Raw genomic sequence first — 18,711 nt, forward strand, 5'->3', positions numbered from 1 at the left:
GTGGGACTTTAAATAACCAGGAGAAAGGAAATTGGATTTAACTGAAGACCCAAGAAAACGGAAATCTTGAGGGACCTTGTGAAATAAAATCATTGGAGCTGGAAAAGACCTCCAAGATCATCAATCCAAGCTTTGATGGCACTGAACCCTGAGGTCATCAGGAGTAAACCTCTCCCAAAGGAACAGCGATGGGATGAGAGGAAACGGCCTCAAGCCGTGCCAGAGGAGGCTCAGGTCAGATATTAGGGAAATTCCTTCATGGGAAGGGCTGGTGATGGTGGAATCCCCATTCCTGGAGGGATTTAAAACCACGTGGATGTGGCACTTGGGGACGTGGGTGGTTTTGGGGAATGGTTGGGCTCAATCCTCAAACTCACCGAGTCCTTTTTCCGGGAACGCTCCTTTTTCATCTTCCCTCCGGCCGCGCGGATGCTGACCCTGTTCTCCCCTCCCAGGTACCCCCGGCAGTTGGAGGAGCCACAAAAACATTTCTGGGCCTCTTTGCTGTGGGGGGGACACAAAGGGAGGTTCAACAACAGCTCAACCCCAGCCACAGCCACTTCTGCACCTTCAGAAGCCGGGAATGGGAATGGTTCTGCATGGAAAACCCAAATAAAGTCTTTATTCCCAACACAGATGCCATGATCCCCAGATGTGGCAGCTGGAAAGCCAAGCCTGCCTCACTTCCAGGCTCTCCACAGGTCAAGAACCAGGAACCAGAGAGGAAAAGGTGGAGCTGGTGGGGCTGACAACTTCTTATCCCACATTGCCATCAATATCCTAATTTTCCTACAGAATTTAGCCTCATACATGCATTAGGAAAAGCTTGCATTTCATAGCATTTTATAGCTCATCTACTGAATTTTAGAGCTCAAAACAGGATAAAGAATGAGCTCAGGATTCATGGAAGCAGCAAAATCCACATGGAAAATGTGTTTTGGATGTCCAGCCATGGATAACAGATACAATATATATAATAAATGTAATAAATACATAAATGCAATAAATATAATTCCCAAGGAATATTTCTACCAAGCCTCTGTATTTCCTACTTGACACACCATCCATTTCAAACTCCATTCCACAATTCCTTGGGAAAATGGTAGGGTTTTCTTTTAAATATGTGGAACCCACTGGAGGAATGTGGCTCTGCAGTGGTAAGAAACAAGGAAGCTCAATTCAACGAATTTCTAGGAATGAGGAATAATCTTAAAATGCAACTAAAAACTCATTCCTGCTCACAGGAAGGGCCTGGAGAAGGATCCAGAAGGAAAAAGAAGGGATGCTCCTCACGTTATACTTCACCAAACAATAATGGAGGAATCTTAGGCTCAGGTTTAGCAAAGGGATCCCAATTCCAGGCTGGAGCTTTCCCTGCAGCCCTGGATTAGGCCAGGAAGAGGGGATGAGTTATCCAGGGGGTTTTACAGCTCCTCAGGTGCTCACAAAGCCATAAAACAGGAGTGGGAAGGGAAGAACGGGAATTCTCGAGGAATACTGCAAAGTCTAATTAATAACCAGACAGGAAGAAGCAGGGAGGGGAATTATCTGGGAAAAGGGATGGAGTAGGACCAGTGACAGTGGGAGAGGGGAAGAGCAGGAATTCCTGTGCCAGGAAAGGGGACATACCCATATCTCTGGAACTGGTAATCAAAGGTCAGCTCCGAGCCCGACGGGACCAGCTTGGTGGTGAAAAACCCAACCCGGAGCTGCCCATTCACAGTCCACTGTGGAAAAGAGAAGCCAGGAGTTATTCCAGCCTCAAGTCCACGTTTGTTTTCCCTGAGCACACCAATCCTTGGAAAAGCAGCGCCGGGGAGTTTAAAACCAGGCAAAGTGCCTGGTTGAAATCCAGGCGTTTTCATGTCACTGATACAACAGCAACAAAACTCCCCAAAATAAAGAAGGAGAACGTTTCACCCTGAGCTCTCCAGAGGGAGGAGCTGCTGGATTTGCTGCAGCATTTTACCTTCTGGGTCTCACAGTTTGGCTCACAGCTGTGGTTCATGAAGCGGGAGCAGTTTCCTTTCTGGGTGGCATCGATGATCTGAAAAGGGACAAGAAATGCAGGGAAAAGGCTCAATCCTTGGGAAGCAGCTACACACACAACCCATGTGGGGAATCATCTCCTTTCCCACTCTTTATTTGATATTCCCCATCTTTATTTTAGAGATTGGGGTTTGTTAGGACATTAATTCCCCCCAAAAAATGCACTTAGGTACACGGCTCCTCATTTTCCAGAATTCTCCAGCTGGATGCAGATCCTGGATTTTGTTTCTGATATAGCCATGAGGGGATGGGACAGTGAATTTTCTCCCACACACCTCATACTCCAAGGGAAAAGTCATCCCAGAAATAAAAACTCATTTTACAACTAGAAATTCTCCTTTGTGACACTTAAAATCACAAACCAATCTCAAAAATCCTTATTTCAGGAGGAAAAACACCCAGGAAAAACCATTCTGAGTATTTTTAGCTCCTTTTCTCTCAAGCTCCCCAGATCCAAAAAGTCCTGACAGGAGAGACAAGGAGATTAAGAGATGAAATTTCTATTTATCCCCCTTGTTCTCAGGCAGAGACAACAGCTCCACATCCCTCAGAGCTGAAGCAGCCATAAATAATTAAGGATATCCCATATATAAACATTCCAGTGGCAATCCTGCACAGAGGGACTCTGCCAGCTTAAAATATTCCAATTTCATGGAGTTTAATGTGAAAAGAAACGTGGATTTTTGGTGTATTTGGGCACCCAAAAAGGGCGAGTTTGGCTTGGAGCATCTTCCCAAACTTCTCTCCCATGGAACAATGAGCCATGATCCTTCTTCTCCTTTGGAATGACACTTTTCCCTCCCTAAGGGCACTGAGATACATTTAAGCTGCCAGAATTTTATTGGAACTGAGCAATGGGTTAAAAAATCCTGAGTCTTGAGTTTCCTTTCCTCAGGAAAAGATTCCCAATGGATTCAGGACGTTGCTCCATGGGTTCCCAAGGAGCTGGTGCTGAACACAGCCAAATCCAGCCTTTGCCAAAGCAATCCCATCCCAGCAATGCCACTGCTCACCTCATCATTCTTCAGGGCCATGAAATAATAGTGGATGTTCTTGTTCCGGGCATATTCCTTCACCCGAGCCTTGAATTCCTTGTGATCCAGCACTTCCCCACAGTATTCCAAGACAAAAGTGTTGCTGCAAGAGGGGAAAACATCCATTTTCTTAGCAAAAAAACCCACACAAACTATATAAAATAATCCCTGTTCAGGTGGATTCTCTGAACACAACTGCCAGCCTGGCCATCCTGGTGGTGTAGCAATAATGACGTGCCTTAATCTCAGGGAATTCTGATTAATTTGGGATTTGGGCCATGAAATAATAGTGGATGTTCTTGTTCCGGGCATATTCCTTCACCCGAGCCTTGAATTCCTTGTGATCCAGCACTTCCCCACAGTATTCCAAGACAAAAGTGTTGCTGCAAGAGGGGAAAACATCCATTTTCTTAGCAAAAAAACCCACACAAACTATATAAAATAATCCCTGTTCAGGTGGATTCTCTGAACACAACTGCCAGCCTGGTGTAGCAATAATGATGTGCCTTAATCTCAGGGAATTCTGATTCATTTGGAATTTTATGCTGTCACATGGGAAGGTGACAGAGGGACAAAGCTCCCCTTGGAGCAGGGTTTGTTCTATAAATTCTATATATTCATAGAATTACAGCATGGCTTGGGTTGGAAGGGAACTTTGAGCTCATCCAACACCATTCCATGGGCAGGGACATCTTCCACTATCCCAGGCTGCTCCCAGCCCCATCCAACCTGGCACTGGACACTTCCAGGGATCCAGGGGCAGCCACAGCTGCTGTGGGCTGGAAAACACTTTTCAGGAAGGAATTTTCCCAATATCCACCCTGAGCCTGCCTGAGGCCGTTCCCTCTCCTCCTGTCCCTGTTCCCTGGGATAAGATCCCAAATCCCCCCGGCTGTCCCCTCCTGGCAGGAGCTGTGCAGAGCCACAAGGTCCCCCCTGAGCCCCCTTTTCTCCAGGCTGAGCCCCTTTCCAGCTCCCTCAGGAATTCTCCAGCCCCTTCCCAGCGCTGTTCCCTGCCCTGGACACACTCCAGGATGCTCCCTTCTCCCAGTAAACCTCATCTCCCCATCCTGATCCTGCCTTGTGCCTCAGGAGATCTCAATGTCCTCACTCCTCTCTCCTTTCCTGGCCTCACCTAACCCAGCACTTGGAATTACAATCCTGAATTAACAACAGGAGGAAAGATCCTCTCTGGATCCTCTTGTTGTCCAAAGGGGAGGATTAGGAGGACTCAGGAAGAGAAGTTTTGCAGAGATGGGAAGAGAAGAATGGACACAACTGGAATGAAGTAGGGACAGAGCAAGAGGAGGCAGATTCATCCCAAGAATAAGCCATGGAAAGGCTGTTGGGAAACCAGGAAGAGCAAAACCAGAGTGGGAGATCAAAGCATAGATGGGCAGATGCCAAAGAGGAAGAGAGACACCCAGCAGGGACAGGACGAGCTGGAAGAACCTCAGCCCATCTCCTGACAGGGAAATCCAGACCCCACAGGCCTTTCTCCCTTCAGGAGGCAGTAAAAGGGTGGGAAAAGGCTGTGGGAAGAGGGAAGGCTTACGATGGCAGGTCCTTGGCAGCTCTGAGCCCCCAGCCCTTCTTCTCAGTGAGGATCACCTCCACATCCGCGTGCTGCTTCTTCTGGAAGCGCCGGTTGGAGCAGTAGTCACCGTTTGGACACCGGGAGGAGCTGAGGGAAGGGAAGGGAAGGGAAAGGAAGGGAGCAAATCAATTCCCAGCAGGAAAACAGCACCAACAGGAAGGGCTCAGATGGGAAAAAAATCCCAAATAATCATGAGAAATTCCGTGCGAAACCTTCAAATGTGGTTTGCTATAAAAAGCACAACCACGGGACTGTCAACGTGCAAACGCAGATCGTTTATTTCTGGAAAGATAAAAACATTTGGAATGCTGATCCCGCTGTATTTCTGTATCAGGGCACCCCAGTGGGGAGAACTGGGCTCTTCTCCCCTTGTTCTGGGGGTTATTCCTTGAAGATATTCCCTGCCCTACGTCTGGCCTATGAGATAAGAGCAAAAATTGGGATTCTGCCAGGTAATTCCAATCCTTCCACAATCCTTGTGCCCTGGGGAATGCCACCAAGCACCCTGTCCCTGCCTCCAGCATCCATGGAACACCAAACCTCTTCCAGAGGGAGAAGGAGACACCAGCCATAGGCTGGAGAGGCTCTGGGGAAAGGAGATCCAGGAGGTTGTGAGGACTGATCTCCTGAAGATCATCCAAAGATTAAAATCATGGAATCATGGAATGGTTTGGGTGGGAAGGGACCCTGAGGACCATCTCATTCCACCCCCTTGCCATGGGCAGGGACACCTCCCACTGCCCCAGGCTGCTCCAAGCCCATCCAACCCCTGAAACCTTCCTGGGATGGAGCAGCCACAGCTTCTGGTGGCAGCTCCGAAGGTCGCTCTAGGCCAGCACAGACACATCACTGTCACCTCCCAGCAATTCCCAAGTTATTTGAGGGATTCCCGGGACACCTCCAGGCCAATCCATGGACCCCAACTCACCACTCGATCATGAGCAGGCGATTGAGACAATCCTCTCCACAGGCCACCTCGCCCTGCGCCCGCTCCTCCTTGGACAGCGGGGGACACTCACACAGCATCCGCTTGATGTCCCGGTGGGATTTGTTCTTCTTCCTGAGAAGCCAAGGCATGGAAACACAGGTGAGACAGCAGCCAGGTGGAGAAACTCCTCCTCAATCCTGATCAGTGGTTTTTGGAAAAACGCAAAAATAAATTTCTCAGCATGTGGATTGATAATCCTAGGGACAGGAACACCCAAGGACACTTGGCTTGGTGATGACTTTGTGATGACAAAAGGTGATTTCTTAAAGAGAATTCCCAGAACACACAGCTGTTTTTCCTTTCTTCTCCCTGTCTGTGTTTATTTGGACACCCATATTTTAATAAGGCAAATTGGAGGGTTTGGTTACTTCAGCTTCTGCTTTGCTGTCAAGTGAGAGGATGAAAAAGAGGAGACTCAGAGGCAGACAAAAAGCAGGGCTTCCACTAATTCATATTTTAGCTTCCATGAAGGATTTGGGGAATGCTCTGGAGTGTGGACCACAACAAGGCAAAAAATCCATAAGGAAAAATATGGCTATTAGATTTAAAAAAGCTCTTCTAAGATGATAAATAAAGACATGGAAGCAACCAAAACCTTTGGAAAAGTGCCTTGTTTGTCCAAAAGCTTTTCCACACCCAGATGGAATTCCCTGTGCCAACAGAAAGGGAGCAAGCTGGCATTTGGGAACATTAAACAGGCAGGATCTGGTAAAGCTATAAAAAAGGGTACAAATAAATCAATTTTGCCCTCTGATCCTCCCATTTTCCAACTCTTCTCAGCGCTTGGGACTGTGTGGGGCAAACTGGGTGATTCTCTTTAGGAGAAAAGAGCCCCGGGTGGCTTTGCCAGATGTGGCAACGCAACATCCCTGCCCCTCCCTCCAAAGGATCTGGCCATAAAAACCCAACCATCCTGGAACCAAATGGAAGCTAAATCCCAGACTCGCTCTAGGGAATTAAAACAAGGATAAAGCAGCAGTTACCTCTCCGTCAAGTAGACGTTCTCCTCGATGAGGTCGAAGTAACAGGGCATCTTCCCCTGCTTGGCAAACTCCTTCCAGCGCTGGGGGTCCCTGAAGTCATCCATGATGCACAACCTGCCCACCATGGAGGAATCCTGTGGCACTGGCTCCACCTGCTCCCCCTCCAGCTTCCCCTTCCTCTTCTCCCCGGAGTCCCCGTCGCTCTCCGAGTCGCTCTCCAACTCCGGACGCCTTTTTTTCGGCGGGCCTCGCTCCTTCACCTCGTTTTTCTCCAAAGCTTTCACCTCGTCCTTCTTCTCCCCGCCCGGCACCGGCTCCTTGGTGGAATTGCTGCTGATCTCGTGCGCCTGCACCGAGCCCTGTTCCTTCTGCCCGGGCATCTGGGATTTTCCAGAGGGGCTGGGGAAGCGGGGCTTGCACTCTTCATCCCAACGCTCGTCCTCTTCGTACTCCTCATGGTCTTCCGTCAGGGAATCGGGCACCTGCCCTTGGATGCGTTCGTAGTTCACCACGGAGGCTCTGCTGGCTGCCCTCGCATCCCAGTAGCCATTGCCTTGCCAGTAGCTCTGGGAGCTGGGATAGGCTCCCAGGCCCGGATGGTAAACGTAGCCTGAGTACATCCCAAAGCTGCTGTCCGGCTGCTGGTAGGTGCTGCTGGGTTTCTCCTGCTGGGAGAAGTCCCAGCCCACAGCACCCATCTCCTCCGGGGCACGGAAACCATCCAGCCTGGAGTAGTCTCCGAGGCCAGACTGGTTCAGCCCGCCCTGTCCTTGCCGACTGTCAGGCTTGGAAGAGTTCGTCTGGTGCCGGGATGCGTCGGTGCTTTCCAAACTCTCCGGGACACAGAAAGGCTGCTCCTCCGGCCGGCCCATGGGCCTCCCCATGGCCACCACGTCCGGCAGCGCCATCCTCTCCTCCGTGCCAGCTTTGCCGTGGCAATCGGCCGTCAGGTCCGCCTGGCTCGTGCTGTCCACGCCGTCGCTCTGGGCCTGGCACGGATCCGCCCGCAGCTCCTCCGGCTCCTTCCTGCTCAGCTCCGTGGAGGTTGCCGGACTCTTCTCCATCCCTCTGGGAGAACACCGGCTCTCCACCTGGGGACCACCTTTACTCCCCATATTTTCTGACCTCTCCTCATAGTAGGGCCTGCTGGGCTCGGGCCGCTCATCGTCCCAGTGGTCGGAGAAGCGCCGGTTGCTCCGGGAGGAGCCCGGGCTGCTCTCCTCCATGGCTATGGTGGAGTTCTTAGGAACCACCACGACCGACTGGAGCCTCTTCCGCGGCGTCCCATCATCAGAATCCGAGTCCTCCGTGTCGCTGTCCTCGCTGCCCCCCTCGCTGTCACTGTCCCCCATGTCGGAATAATCATCATGGCCGGCGGGAATGAATTCCGAGGCGTTGCCGCTGCTGTCACACGTTGGGGCTTGGGTCACCATCTCCGTGTCCTCCGTGGTGACGATGACATCGGACGAGGGATACAAAGCATCTGGAAAAGCCGAGGCCACCAAGGGCTCGCTTCCCTCATCCCTCTCGGCCGATACGCCAGGACACTGAACCCTCAGCTCATCCAGCTCAGCTCCCTCCGTGGAAACAGCACTTTCTTCCACCACCTCTCTGCTGCGGTGCTCCAGTGGCACTTCCGAATAATAGGAATGTTCATTCTGGAACGATGACTTGCCTTTTGCTGAGCCAAGATCAACGTGCTGAGCATCCAACTCCAGCATCTCTTCCGCTTCCGAATGCTGGAGTGGCTCCTGGCACACACCAGGGGGGGGCACGTCCCATTTGGAAGAGACGCTTTCCTCCGGCATGGGATGATCCGACTGGAGCCTCTGGGAACAGCCATCCTGGGAGGAATCCCTACTCGAGCTTTCCACTGCCAGGCTGACTTTATGGGAAGGATGACCGTGTTCATCCTCCCCAGCAGACTTGGAATGGGAATCCTCCGTGCTCTCGTAATCGCACGTCACCGTCTGCGGCTCCACCTGCACGTCCAGGAAAGTCTCGGACGTCACTTTCAAATCCGCAGGTTCCGCTTCGATTTCCACTTCCGAGTGGTACAAACCAGGGGTGGCATCATCGGAAATGTAGCAAAAAACCGGTTCTTTGGTTTTGTCACACGGAGTCACCTCCTCATCCAACTTCTTAAGGACAGTGTTAGTGGGATCTACACTCACGACAGGGAGAGGAGCGGATTCCTCCGGCTGCTGCGGCTCCGCAGCCTCTGCTTCCTGGAACAGGCTGTTGCACTCGCTGGACTGGACCTGGGAATCATCCAGCTCTTGTTCTTGGGACACATCGGTGCTCTCAAACCCATTGGATGGCAACGGGTATGACGGGCTGGTCTTGACGGCAGGCGATGCTTCCGACTGATCCAGGCTGTGGTCAGAGGATGCAGCCACATCCTCTGTTTTGCAGGCACTGGAGGTTGCCAGACCCTCATCCTGACCCTCCGGGGAGCCGTTCACGCTCATTTCCGCGGGGAAACACGTTCTTAAGGGATCGTGCTTTGCCTTTAAGAACGTTTCTTGCTCCTTAACACTGTCATGGCCTTTGTTTGCTGCAAGTTCCTCGGATTTTGAATTTGCCAAACCTGCCTTGGACTCGTCGGCCTTCGGCAAGGCGGGAGAATCACTGAACTGATTTAACGGAGAAAGTGTCTTTTCCCTTTCCAACTTTTTCACACTGGACACCCTGATCTCATTGTTCTTTACACAAGAGGTCTCTAAATCTAGAGAATTAGACTTGGACTTGATTTCTTCGATCGATTCTGTACAACAGAAAGAACTCTTAAATTTATCAGGCTTTGGTGCGGGGGCCTTGGAAGGGGTGGATTTATAGCGGGAGGAATTCACATTACTGTCGGGCTTGGAATGGGATGTCCCCTTCCGACAGCCCAGTTCATCAAGGGGAGAGCACCTTTTGGATACTTCACTTTCAGAAGTCCTTTTGGAATCTCGATCCGCTTTTGAAGACGACCTCCCTCGCCTGTCCACGTCGGCGTGAGACGACTCCACTTTGCTGTCCCTGTCCGACTTGGAGTAAGAGGATCTCGAGTCTCTGTAGGAGGAGGAGGAATGGGAGGACGTACGCCTGGAGTCGCTGGACCTGGAATGTGTCCTCCTGTACTCATCCTCCGAGTCAGAGCTCTCCCGCGCCCGGCTGTCCGCGTACGACCGGGAATAGCGCGACCGTTCCCGGTACGGGGAGCTCCGGTGGTACCGGCGGTCGGAGTCGTAGTAATGTGAGCGCTCCGACCTCGAGTAGGAGGAGCTGGTTCGGGAGCTGCGATCGGAGCGGGAACGGGAATGAGACCGGCTTCGCCTCCTCTCTCTGTCCGAGCGGGAGCGGGAGGACGAGTACCGCGAGTCTCTCTCCGATTTGGAATAGCTCGAGTACTTCTCATCCCTGTCCGACCTGGAGCGCGACGAGGACTTGCCCAGGTCATCACCTCGGAGGGACGTGGAGCTCCGTCTGGAATCTCTCTCCTTTTCCGTGCTGGAGATCTTCTGCTCATGCGACCGCTGGCTGGAGGAGGTCCTCACGGAATCCTCGTCGGACTCGGAGCCCTGCAGCGCGCCGTCCGACTGGGAGAACTTCCTCTTGGCCCCCTGCCTCCGGGAGGACACGGGAGCACCCTTTGAGCCGTCGGAAACCTCATCCTCCTTCCCAATATGGGAATCTTCCTTCGGCGGGGTTATCTCCGTCTGCTCGGGCGCAGGTTGAGTCACGCGTTCCTCCGAGCCGCGCGACGCCGGATCCTGCTTGGTGTCCGGCTCCAAGGCCTCCCTGGGCAGCGCCTGGCTCGGCTCCCTCGGCACAGGGGCTTCGACTTCGCCGGGCGGCGACAGCAGCAGCGCCGGCATCGGTGTCACCGGCGGCGGCGGCGGGGCCGTGGCTCCAGGAACCGGCATGGGTGACGCCGGCGGTGGCGGCGGGGGCGGGGGAGGCGGCGGCGTGGGAGGGAAATCCACGGCCAAGGCCACCGGTTCCGTTACCGGTGCCGGGAGCGGTGCCGCCGGAGCCGGGGGTGGCTTTGCCGTGACGTTCAATAAATGTTTTTTAAAATGAATCTTCCCCAATTCTACCTTCGGCTTTGGAGGTGAAGATTCCTCAGCTGAACTGGCGGTGTCCCCCAGGTCCAGTTTATTTTTGGGGTTAAAATCAGTTGGAAGGGGAACCGCTGGAGGGGTGGGAGTTTCATTTTGTTTTTCGTTTCCCAGAGCAGCCAGGAATCGATTGGGTAAAGTTTTCTTGGTTAAACTAAAACTGAAAGACACTTTTTGTCTTCCCTGCTCCTCAAGGTTAACCTTGGTTTTGGTGCCTTTGGGCAAAAAGCGGCTCGAGGCGACGCCTTTAAACACGGGGCCTTTGATAAAACCGGCTCTCGGCACCGTTTCAGGTTTGCCCTGTGGAAGAAAAAGAAGATGGAGTTGGAGGAATTGGATTTTGCGGGGTTTGAACTCAGTTCTGCAGCATTTTCTTTCACCTGGTGAATTTTTCATGATGATAAAAGAGAAATGCATACCCCAGGTCTGTCTTTATTGCCTGGCTCTGTCCTGAAAAAAATCAATTCCTCAGACTTCTCCAGCTTGAAACTAAGCCTCCTCCGAGGTTTGGGCTGAGGCTTTTTATCTGACTTAGTAATGACCAAGTTCAAAGTCCTTTTATCATTTAATTCTTATTTTTTTTAAAAGACAGTTCAGCTTATAAAGTTAATTGAGGGAAAAACTCTGCTTTTTTATGCTGTTCCTGTGGTCCCAGGCTACAAAAGATCCTAAGTTTTAAGCTTAAAGTGCATTTGTTTATGTGAATCCACCTGGATGCAGCCTTCCAGTACTGGAGAAGGCTCCAGGGAGAGCTCAGAGCCTCTTGCAGGGCCTAAAGGGGGTCCAGGAGGGCAGGAGGGGACAAGGGATGGAGGGACAGGACACAGGGAATGGCTCCCACTGCCAGAGGGCAGGGATGGATGGGAGATTGGAAATTAGGAATTCCTGGCTGGGAGGGTGGGGAAGGACTGGGATGGAATTCCCAGAGAAGATATGGCTGCCTCTGGATTCCTGGAAGTGTCCAAGGCCAGGTTGGACACTGGGGCTGGAGCAGCCTGGGACAGTGGGAGGTGCCCCTGCCATGGCAGGGGTGGCACTGGATGATCTTGAGAGTCCCTTCCCACCTAAACCATTCTGGGATTTTGGAATTTGGGTAAAACATGAAGCAGACCAACAACAATTACAGCAGGAATTTAAACCCCATCCTTTCCCACCTCCCCCCAACAGCCTTCTCCTGGTCATTACTAATTCTGGCAAGTTTCCAGGCTCAGGCCTAGACCAGCATTAATTAACAACTCCCTAAGAATTCCCATCAGGAGCCAATGGTGCATGATGACTCCATCACCTCTGGATCAACCGACCGTTCCAAGTTCCATGTCCTTCCCACCAGGAGCTTCTGGCTGCCTCCTGCCCAGGAGCTCACTCATCATCTTCCAAGCCCAAACCCAGGAATTTTCAGAGCACACAGCACTCTACATTCACTCATTTGAGCATTTCTTCCTCTGTATTAAATCTTACAGCTCATCTGTGTCCCAAGAGTAAAATCCCAGAGAAGATAAAGTGGGAAAAGGGCTTTGTTGTCAACAGCCCCTATCTCCAAAAATCCAAACTGCACCAGAATTGTGGAATTCCAGACTGGTTTGGGTTGAAAGAACCCTCAGCATTATCCTGCTTCAATCCTGCCACGGGCAGGGACACCTTCCACTATCCCAGGTTGCTCCAAGTCCTGTCCAGCCTGGCCTTGGAGACTTCCAGGGATCCAGGGGCAGCCACAGCTGCTCTGAAAATTACATTTTTTGTGTTAACCCTAATTCCAATGGAAAGAAGCATTTCCAAATTGTCCAGAGCCGGGTTTTGCTGCTGTAGCTGTGCCATGAGCACATTTTTGGCAGGAGCAGCAGTTTCCTGCAGCCCTCTGTGAATTATTAAGGATTCTGTTATCCTTTAACTCATGGAAAACAACGTGGAGCTGCCCAGGATCAAGGCACCACAGTAAATGATTAAATGAGACACTGGTGGATTGGAAATCCTGTGTTTTCTGCACCCTGGGACATCACATATCCCAAAAATTCCTCTTTTTCAACAAGTTGGGGTTTCATTGTGAGCACCTGTTAATGGTCTATCCATGACTCATCCTGGTGACCCAACCCAGCATCACTCTGGATCTGCAGCAGCAAATTCCCTTCACTGTGGGAAAACTGGGAACAAAACCTGAAAGCATTTCCTTGAAATCCATGGGTTTTTTATGAGGGGACATTTCAGGGAAGATTTTAAAGAAGTTTCGTGGCTACAAGGGAACCCAAAACATTGACTTCGGAAAAAAGGAGAATCTCCAGCTCTGAAATGGGCTCCTCTCACCACAACTCACAACCATCTCCACAAAGTCCTGCTGGAAATGCCATCCCTGTTCTCCAGAGAATCCACACATCAAAAGTGATCCTGGGATTAATCCACATTAATTCATGGAAGAATGAAGGACAAAATGGACCCTACTGAGACTACCCTCCTGTAGGAGTTCAGCCTCCTGAAGAGTGAGGGAACAGCATTTTGGGGGATTCCTGGATCAATTATTATCCTCACAAGCAGAAATTCCCAATTTTTTTACTCCAGCCTGGGACAAGAGAAGGCAGCAGGTTCCTCTCCAAGCATACCCTGAAGAATCTCCTCAGATCTGAACCCAAATTCTTATCAGAGATAGGATTTTTTAATAATATCAACTATGAATAATAAATTAATAAATACATAGGTAAAAATACTGGAAATTCAGGGAATCAGCATTTCAGAGTTTTCCTCCTTGCTACAACTTTGGTGCCATTATTTTAAGTGTCAGTGTTTTGATCAAAATCCTTCTAATTTCAAGCACAACAGCTCTGAAATAATTGGAATAATGGGGTTTGGATAGATCCACCTTTTCCCAAATATGGGATCTGCAGACAAGAAAGCGCTGCCACATTTCCATTCCTCCCCTTCCCACACCTAAATTCAGCAGAGATGACACAATCCAGGATATTTCCCCTCATGAGTTCACCCTTCAAGGGATTTTTTTTTTTTTCCTCAAATAACAGCAATAACAAAACAAAAATTCCCAGAATTTGAAACACACTCCACAGGTAACCTGGTAAATGTAATAGGTGGGAATTACTGAAAAGCTCTCCAGGAGAAGAGGAATTCTCCTTCCTCTTCTGTTTTACAGAAAGGGAACATTACCCAAAATGGAAAAAAAAAAAAAAAAAAAAGCACATCCAAAATGATTAACAGCTCTCATTCCAAAACCAGGAGATTAAAATCTATCCCAGGCCTCCCAAGTTTTCTCTTTTCCCAAAAAATTCATTGAGTCACAGGCAGCAAAACTCATTATTTTTACAAATTAAGTCTTTAAATAATCAGCACCAACCCACACCAAGCTGTGCCATCACCTCCCGTGTGCTTGTGGCACAAGTGGTACTGGAATTTCTGCCACTTTTTCCCAAATTTAATGGGAATTATTGTCCTTCCTTTCCTAATTTAAAGGGAATTACTGCCCCTCCTTCCCAAATGTAACCAGAGGAATCCCAGAAAAGCATCCATTTGCTTTATCCAGCCCCTCAGTGGCTCTGGATTCATGGAATGACTCAGTCAAACCATCCCAAGCTGGGCTCACAGGAGATCCAGGAACATTGGAACTGGTTTTACTCACCTCATTCTCCTCTTCTCTATTGCAATCCAGCCGGGGAAACATGGAAAAAAAAAACAGGAAAAGAAGGTGTGAACAGCAGGTAGGAACAAGAAAATGAAACACTGGACATTTGGATTTGGAATGGGATGGACTTGGGACACGGAGTGAGGGAAACACCGACAAACCAGCTCTGAGGGGAGCGTGGCACAGGTGGGAGGCTCCAAAATTCCCTGGAAAATCCCACATGGATTAGGACAGAGCAAACCTTTTTGGAGGGAACTGCTGGCTTGGTGTTGTCTCCAGTTATTCCAACATGCTGCAGGAACAAAACCCTCAAAAACATGACTGAAAAAGGTGGATTTGGGATTCTTTCCATTTGAGTACTTCCCTGGATAACCAAAAGTTTTAACTTCTCATTGACAGAAATTAAAGACATTAACAAAGGTCTGACTGCTGTGCATCTGCCCTGGCTATTTGCATAATTAATCCCTATTTTGGCAGCTTGAAAATGAATTAATTAGGATCATTCTCCATGCTGAGCCAACAGGAAAGTTGGGTTTTCCCAGCTTTCCACTCTTCCCAAGTTCTCTGCTCCGATCCCACAGCAAAGTCGTTTCTCCTCAGGGAAGGAGAAGGAACAGGAGCACAACTCCTCCTTGCTTTGCTCAATTCCTTGGAGAGTGTCAGGGAATTTCTTGGCCCTGCCAACACACCTCAGCAAAGACACCAACAATTCCTCTGTCATGGATCTACCCAAGATCCCAAAACTCTTCCCCAGCACTCCAAAACAGCCCAGAGCTGGAATTCTCCTTCTTTTTACCAGCTTTTATTCAGCACTGTGGTGGTGACAAAGCCAAAGATTTCCTACAGAAAAGTTCACAGATTCCACCTCAAGCATCAGCTCAATGAGAAATACCCAATTCTGGAAGAAAAAGTCCAAATTTTTGTTTCGGAGCAATGCGGACGCGGCGACGGCACAAGAACCACCCGGGTCCCCACTGAAACCACCACCAGCTGGGAACTGGGAGCAAAGGGAAGTGCTGGGAAGAACTTTCCCCTCAGGAATATTCTCCTGCCTCTCCCATCCAATTGATCCAGCTTATTAAAAGACCATAAACTATTCCCAGAGCAGCTCCAACGGGGTTTGACTCCATCAAGGAAACCCGAGGTGAGAGTTCCGATTCAATGGGGTCAGGCAAGGCAGGAATTCCAAATCCCACAGGTTCAGGAGCTCTCCAAGAGCACCACTTCCACTGGAATTAAGGCCCAAAAGGAGCTTTCAATTTCAGGATCACCAGAAGAGGAGTTTGGGACTTTCAGGAAGCGTCACGCGGTTTGGGTTTGAGGTTTTGTGGGGTCGACACTCAACAAAAACCTTGCATTTGGTGATTTAAGGGTCTTTCCCAACCTCGGTGATTCCAGGGAGATTTTCCAGATATCCTAAGTAGATGCAGCAGAGAATTACGACCACCAGGTGGAAGCTGAGGATTCTAAGGCAAAAATCACTCTCTTTATACACAAAAACCCATTTTTAATCAGCTGTATATTGGGAGAGAGGCAATTAAATTTCATATTTGTAATTAATAACAAGGATAATTAATGACAAGGATAAAAGACAGAAAATCCCAGAAAAAATCCTGTAGGAAAAAGAGAGGAAACAGCTGATCCCATCCATGGAGGTGTCCAAGGCCAGGTTGGACAGGGCTGTCCCTGGGTGGGACAGGATGATCCCATTGCAACCCAAACCATTTGGGATTCTGAGATTCCATCAATGAAAATAAAAGGTGTTGACCTTCCTAAAAGCAGGGTTATGAATCCTATTTCCTTCCCAACCTCTCTTCCTTCTCCCCAAATAAAAAAAAAAAAAAAAACAAAAAAAAACAAAACAACCAAAAACATAAAAATAGAATTCCAAAATTAGGGAAGGCGCTGCTGTTCCCTCAGGAATCTTGTGCCAAATTCCTCCCACGCTGGGATGAAGTTACATAAAATCCCCCTGCTCCAAGCTCAGGATCCATCCCAACACATCACCCAGGGCTTCTCCAGCACTTTTCCAGCTCCACAGGTTTGGAACAATTCCCTCAGCTGCACCTTGCTCCCTGCAGGCACCAAAAATACAACTGAGATGAGAGGGAACACGGAATTCCTGCACTTTTGTGGCTCCTTCCTGGGAAAGTCAGGAGAAAAGAGTTGGTAAAACCCAAAATAAAACTGAACACCCTGAGAAGTGCCGAATAAATTTTAAAAATAACCTAAAGAACCACAAAATCAAGCAAAGAACAAAAAAATAACCCCATCACCAGGAAGCTTCACCACCTTTGATCTGTTTCCAGCAGCTTGGTGCACTCATTTTGTTAAAAAACAAGAAATAAACACCAATTAAATTCCAGGAAAAGCTTTTCTAAGACTACAGAACCACATTTATACCAAAATTCTTTACATGGGTCACATTTCTAGAATTTTTTTTTTTAATATGGACCCATATTTCAACCAAAATTATTTATCTGAGGCCACATTTCCACCAAAATTCCTTACATGGAGTTTTCCTTATATATATTTTGACCTCACACACATTTTGACCAAAACTTTTTATATTTAAACTTTATCATCTTCTCTCCTGACGGAAACATCCCAATTTTGCCAGGGGAATGGTGATAAAAAGTAAAATTTTACTTTAATTCCAGGGTTCAGCAGCTCCAGCATTTCTTTGTGCTTCAACAGGTTGAGCTGAAGATTCTTCTCTTTTTTAAGTGCAACCCACACAATAATTGAATTTTTATCCTGGTTTTCCTTATGCAAAAGGAGCCAAAAAAAATGCCCTCCGGCTTCTCAAGTCTAAAAGACAAAACTTTAGGAGCCTCATCTCCCCTAAATCCTGAGGGTTTTTTTCTTTTCTTCCTTTTAAAAGAGGAGTATCTGGAAGCTTGGGGCTTTTCTTATCTAAGTATCAGCAGCCTAAGAGCCCTGGGAGCTGAAAAGGCCCACTCCCAGCAGGAATTCAGCTCAGGAATTCACAGAGATCCATCTGAAAGCCACCACAATGTCCAAAGAAAGGGAAGCTCAGCTCAGGAAATTGGGATTTAACCTGTTTTGTTCAGGCTGGGTTAGTCAGAAATATCCTGGATGCAGCTGGAATTCCATGGATCATCACCCTCATCCACAGCAGGGCTAAGGAAACTGGAAGGCAACAAACCAAAGTGGGAATTTGGAATTCCAACAGGATCCTAAAGCTCAAAAGGAATTTTTTACCATTTTTCCTGGATGCTGATGGAGAGCTACACCCGTGGGTTTCTGCTGGGAATGCAATTCCCTGGAAGTGGGGAGGAAATTCCCTCTCTGCTGCTCTCATTAACAGAATCCCAGAATTCCAGAATGGAAGGGTCCCTCCAGCTGATCCCATTCCCAGCCCTGCCAGGAGCTCCTTCCACTATCCCAGGCTGTTCCCAGCCCTTGGACATCTCCAAGGATGGAGCATCCACAGTTTCTCTGGGAAAACTGCTCCAGTGCTCAGTCCCCCCACAGCCAGGAATTCCTTCCACATATCTATTCCAATTTTCCCCTCAATTTTCATCCTCCAGACTGAAGGATTTGCTGGAACACTTCCAGGCCTGAAGTGCCTTTGCTCCTTTGTTTATGAATCCCTAAGGTGGGATAAAAACCAAGGACAGAAGTGCAGCTGTCCCTGTGTTTAATGGAATATTAATGGAATTTTGGGAGGAATTCCTGGGAAGGCTTTTGTGCAGAGCACTGGGCTTTTAATATCCCAACGTGTCCCTGCTCCCAAAAACACCACACTGCAAATGGAGAAGGGACAAGCAGGAAAAGAGCTGGGAAGGTACCAGGCAATCCTGCTCCTTCCCAAAAAAACACATGGAAAATGGAAAGGCAGAAGCATTCACATGAGGAGGGAAAATCCCTGGAAAAAATCTTATTTAACCAGGAGGTGGAATCCAAGCTGAGTTTCCTGGAAAATGAAGTCAAGGTACCTCCTAAAACCCCCAAATCCAGCTGTCCTGCTTCCCAAAATCCCCATTTCCTGGTTTAGACATTCCCACTGAGGGTTTGGAGCTGGAAGTTTGGAGCAAGGGAAGTGACACTGTTTCTCCTGTGCTGGAATAGGAAAGAACAGGTAGGATTGGATATTCCAGGGAAAGAAGGAGACAAATATATTGAAAACAGGGATTTATCCTTTCATTTATAGAAATGAGGAGGGGCTGAGAGCCTTCATTTTTTAATTATTCCATAATTTATCTAGGATTTATTCCATAATGGAATTATGGAATAATTCTAGAATTTTAGAGAAGTTAAGATGTGCTCCAGGAAAAAAAACCCAGTAAAGACAAAAGTATAAAGTTTCTC

General features: G+C 48.8%; 1 protein-coding gene across 1 annotated transcript in view; it reads right to left on the reverse strand.

Annotated features, from left to right (window-relative positions):
* Nucleotides 1-18,711, reverse strand: part of SETD2 (SET domain containing 2, histone lysine methyltransferase) — a 50,823-nt gene that overhangs the window by 25,647 nt on the left and 6,465 nt on the right. The window contains exons 2-9 of the mRNA XM_041408450.1: nt 14,374-14,389; nt 6,652-11,057; nt 5,609-5,740; nt 4,639-4,767; nt 3,063-3,186; nt 1,970-2,047; nt 1,630-1,727; nt 378-504 (exon numbers count right to left, since the gene is read on the reverse strand). Coding sequence (XP_041264384.1) covers nt 378-504; nt 1,630-1,727; nt 1,970-2,047; nt 3,063-3,186; nt 4,639-4,767; nt 5,609-5,740; nt 6,652-11,057; nt 14,374-14,389 — 5,110 coding nt within the window. The remainder of the gene's footprint in view (nt 1-377; nt 505-1,629; nt 1,728-1,969; nt 2,048-3,062; nt 3,187-4,638; nt 4,768-5,608; nt 5,741-6,651; nt 11,058-14,373; nt 14,390-18,711) is intronic.

This window comes from Onychostruthus taczanowskii, unplaced genomic scaffold (assembly GCF_017590055.1).
Source record: "Onychostruthus taczanowskii isolate IOZ18803 unplaced genomic scaffold, ASM1759005v1 scaffold3, whole genome shotgun sequence".
NCBI lineage: Eukaryota > Metazoa > Chordata > Aves > Passeriformes > Passeridae > Onychostruthus > Onychostruthus taczanowskii.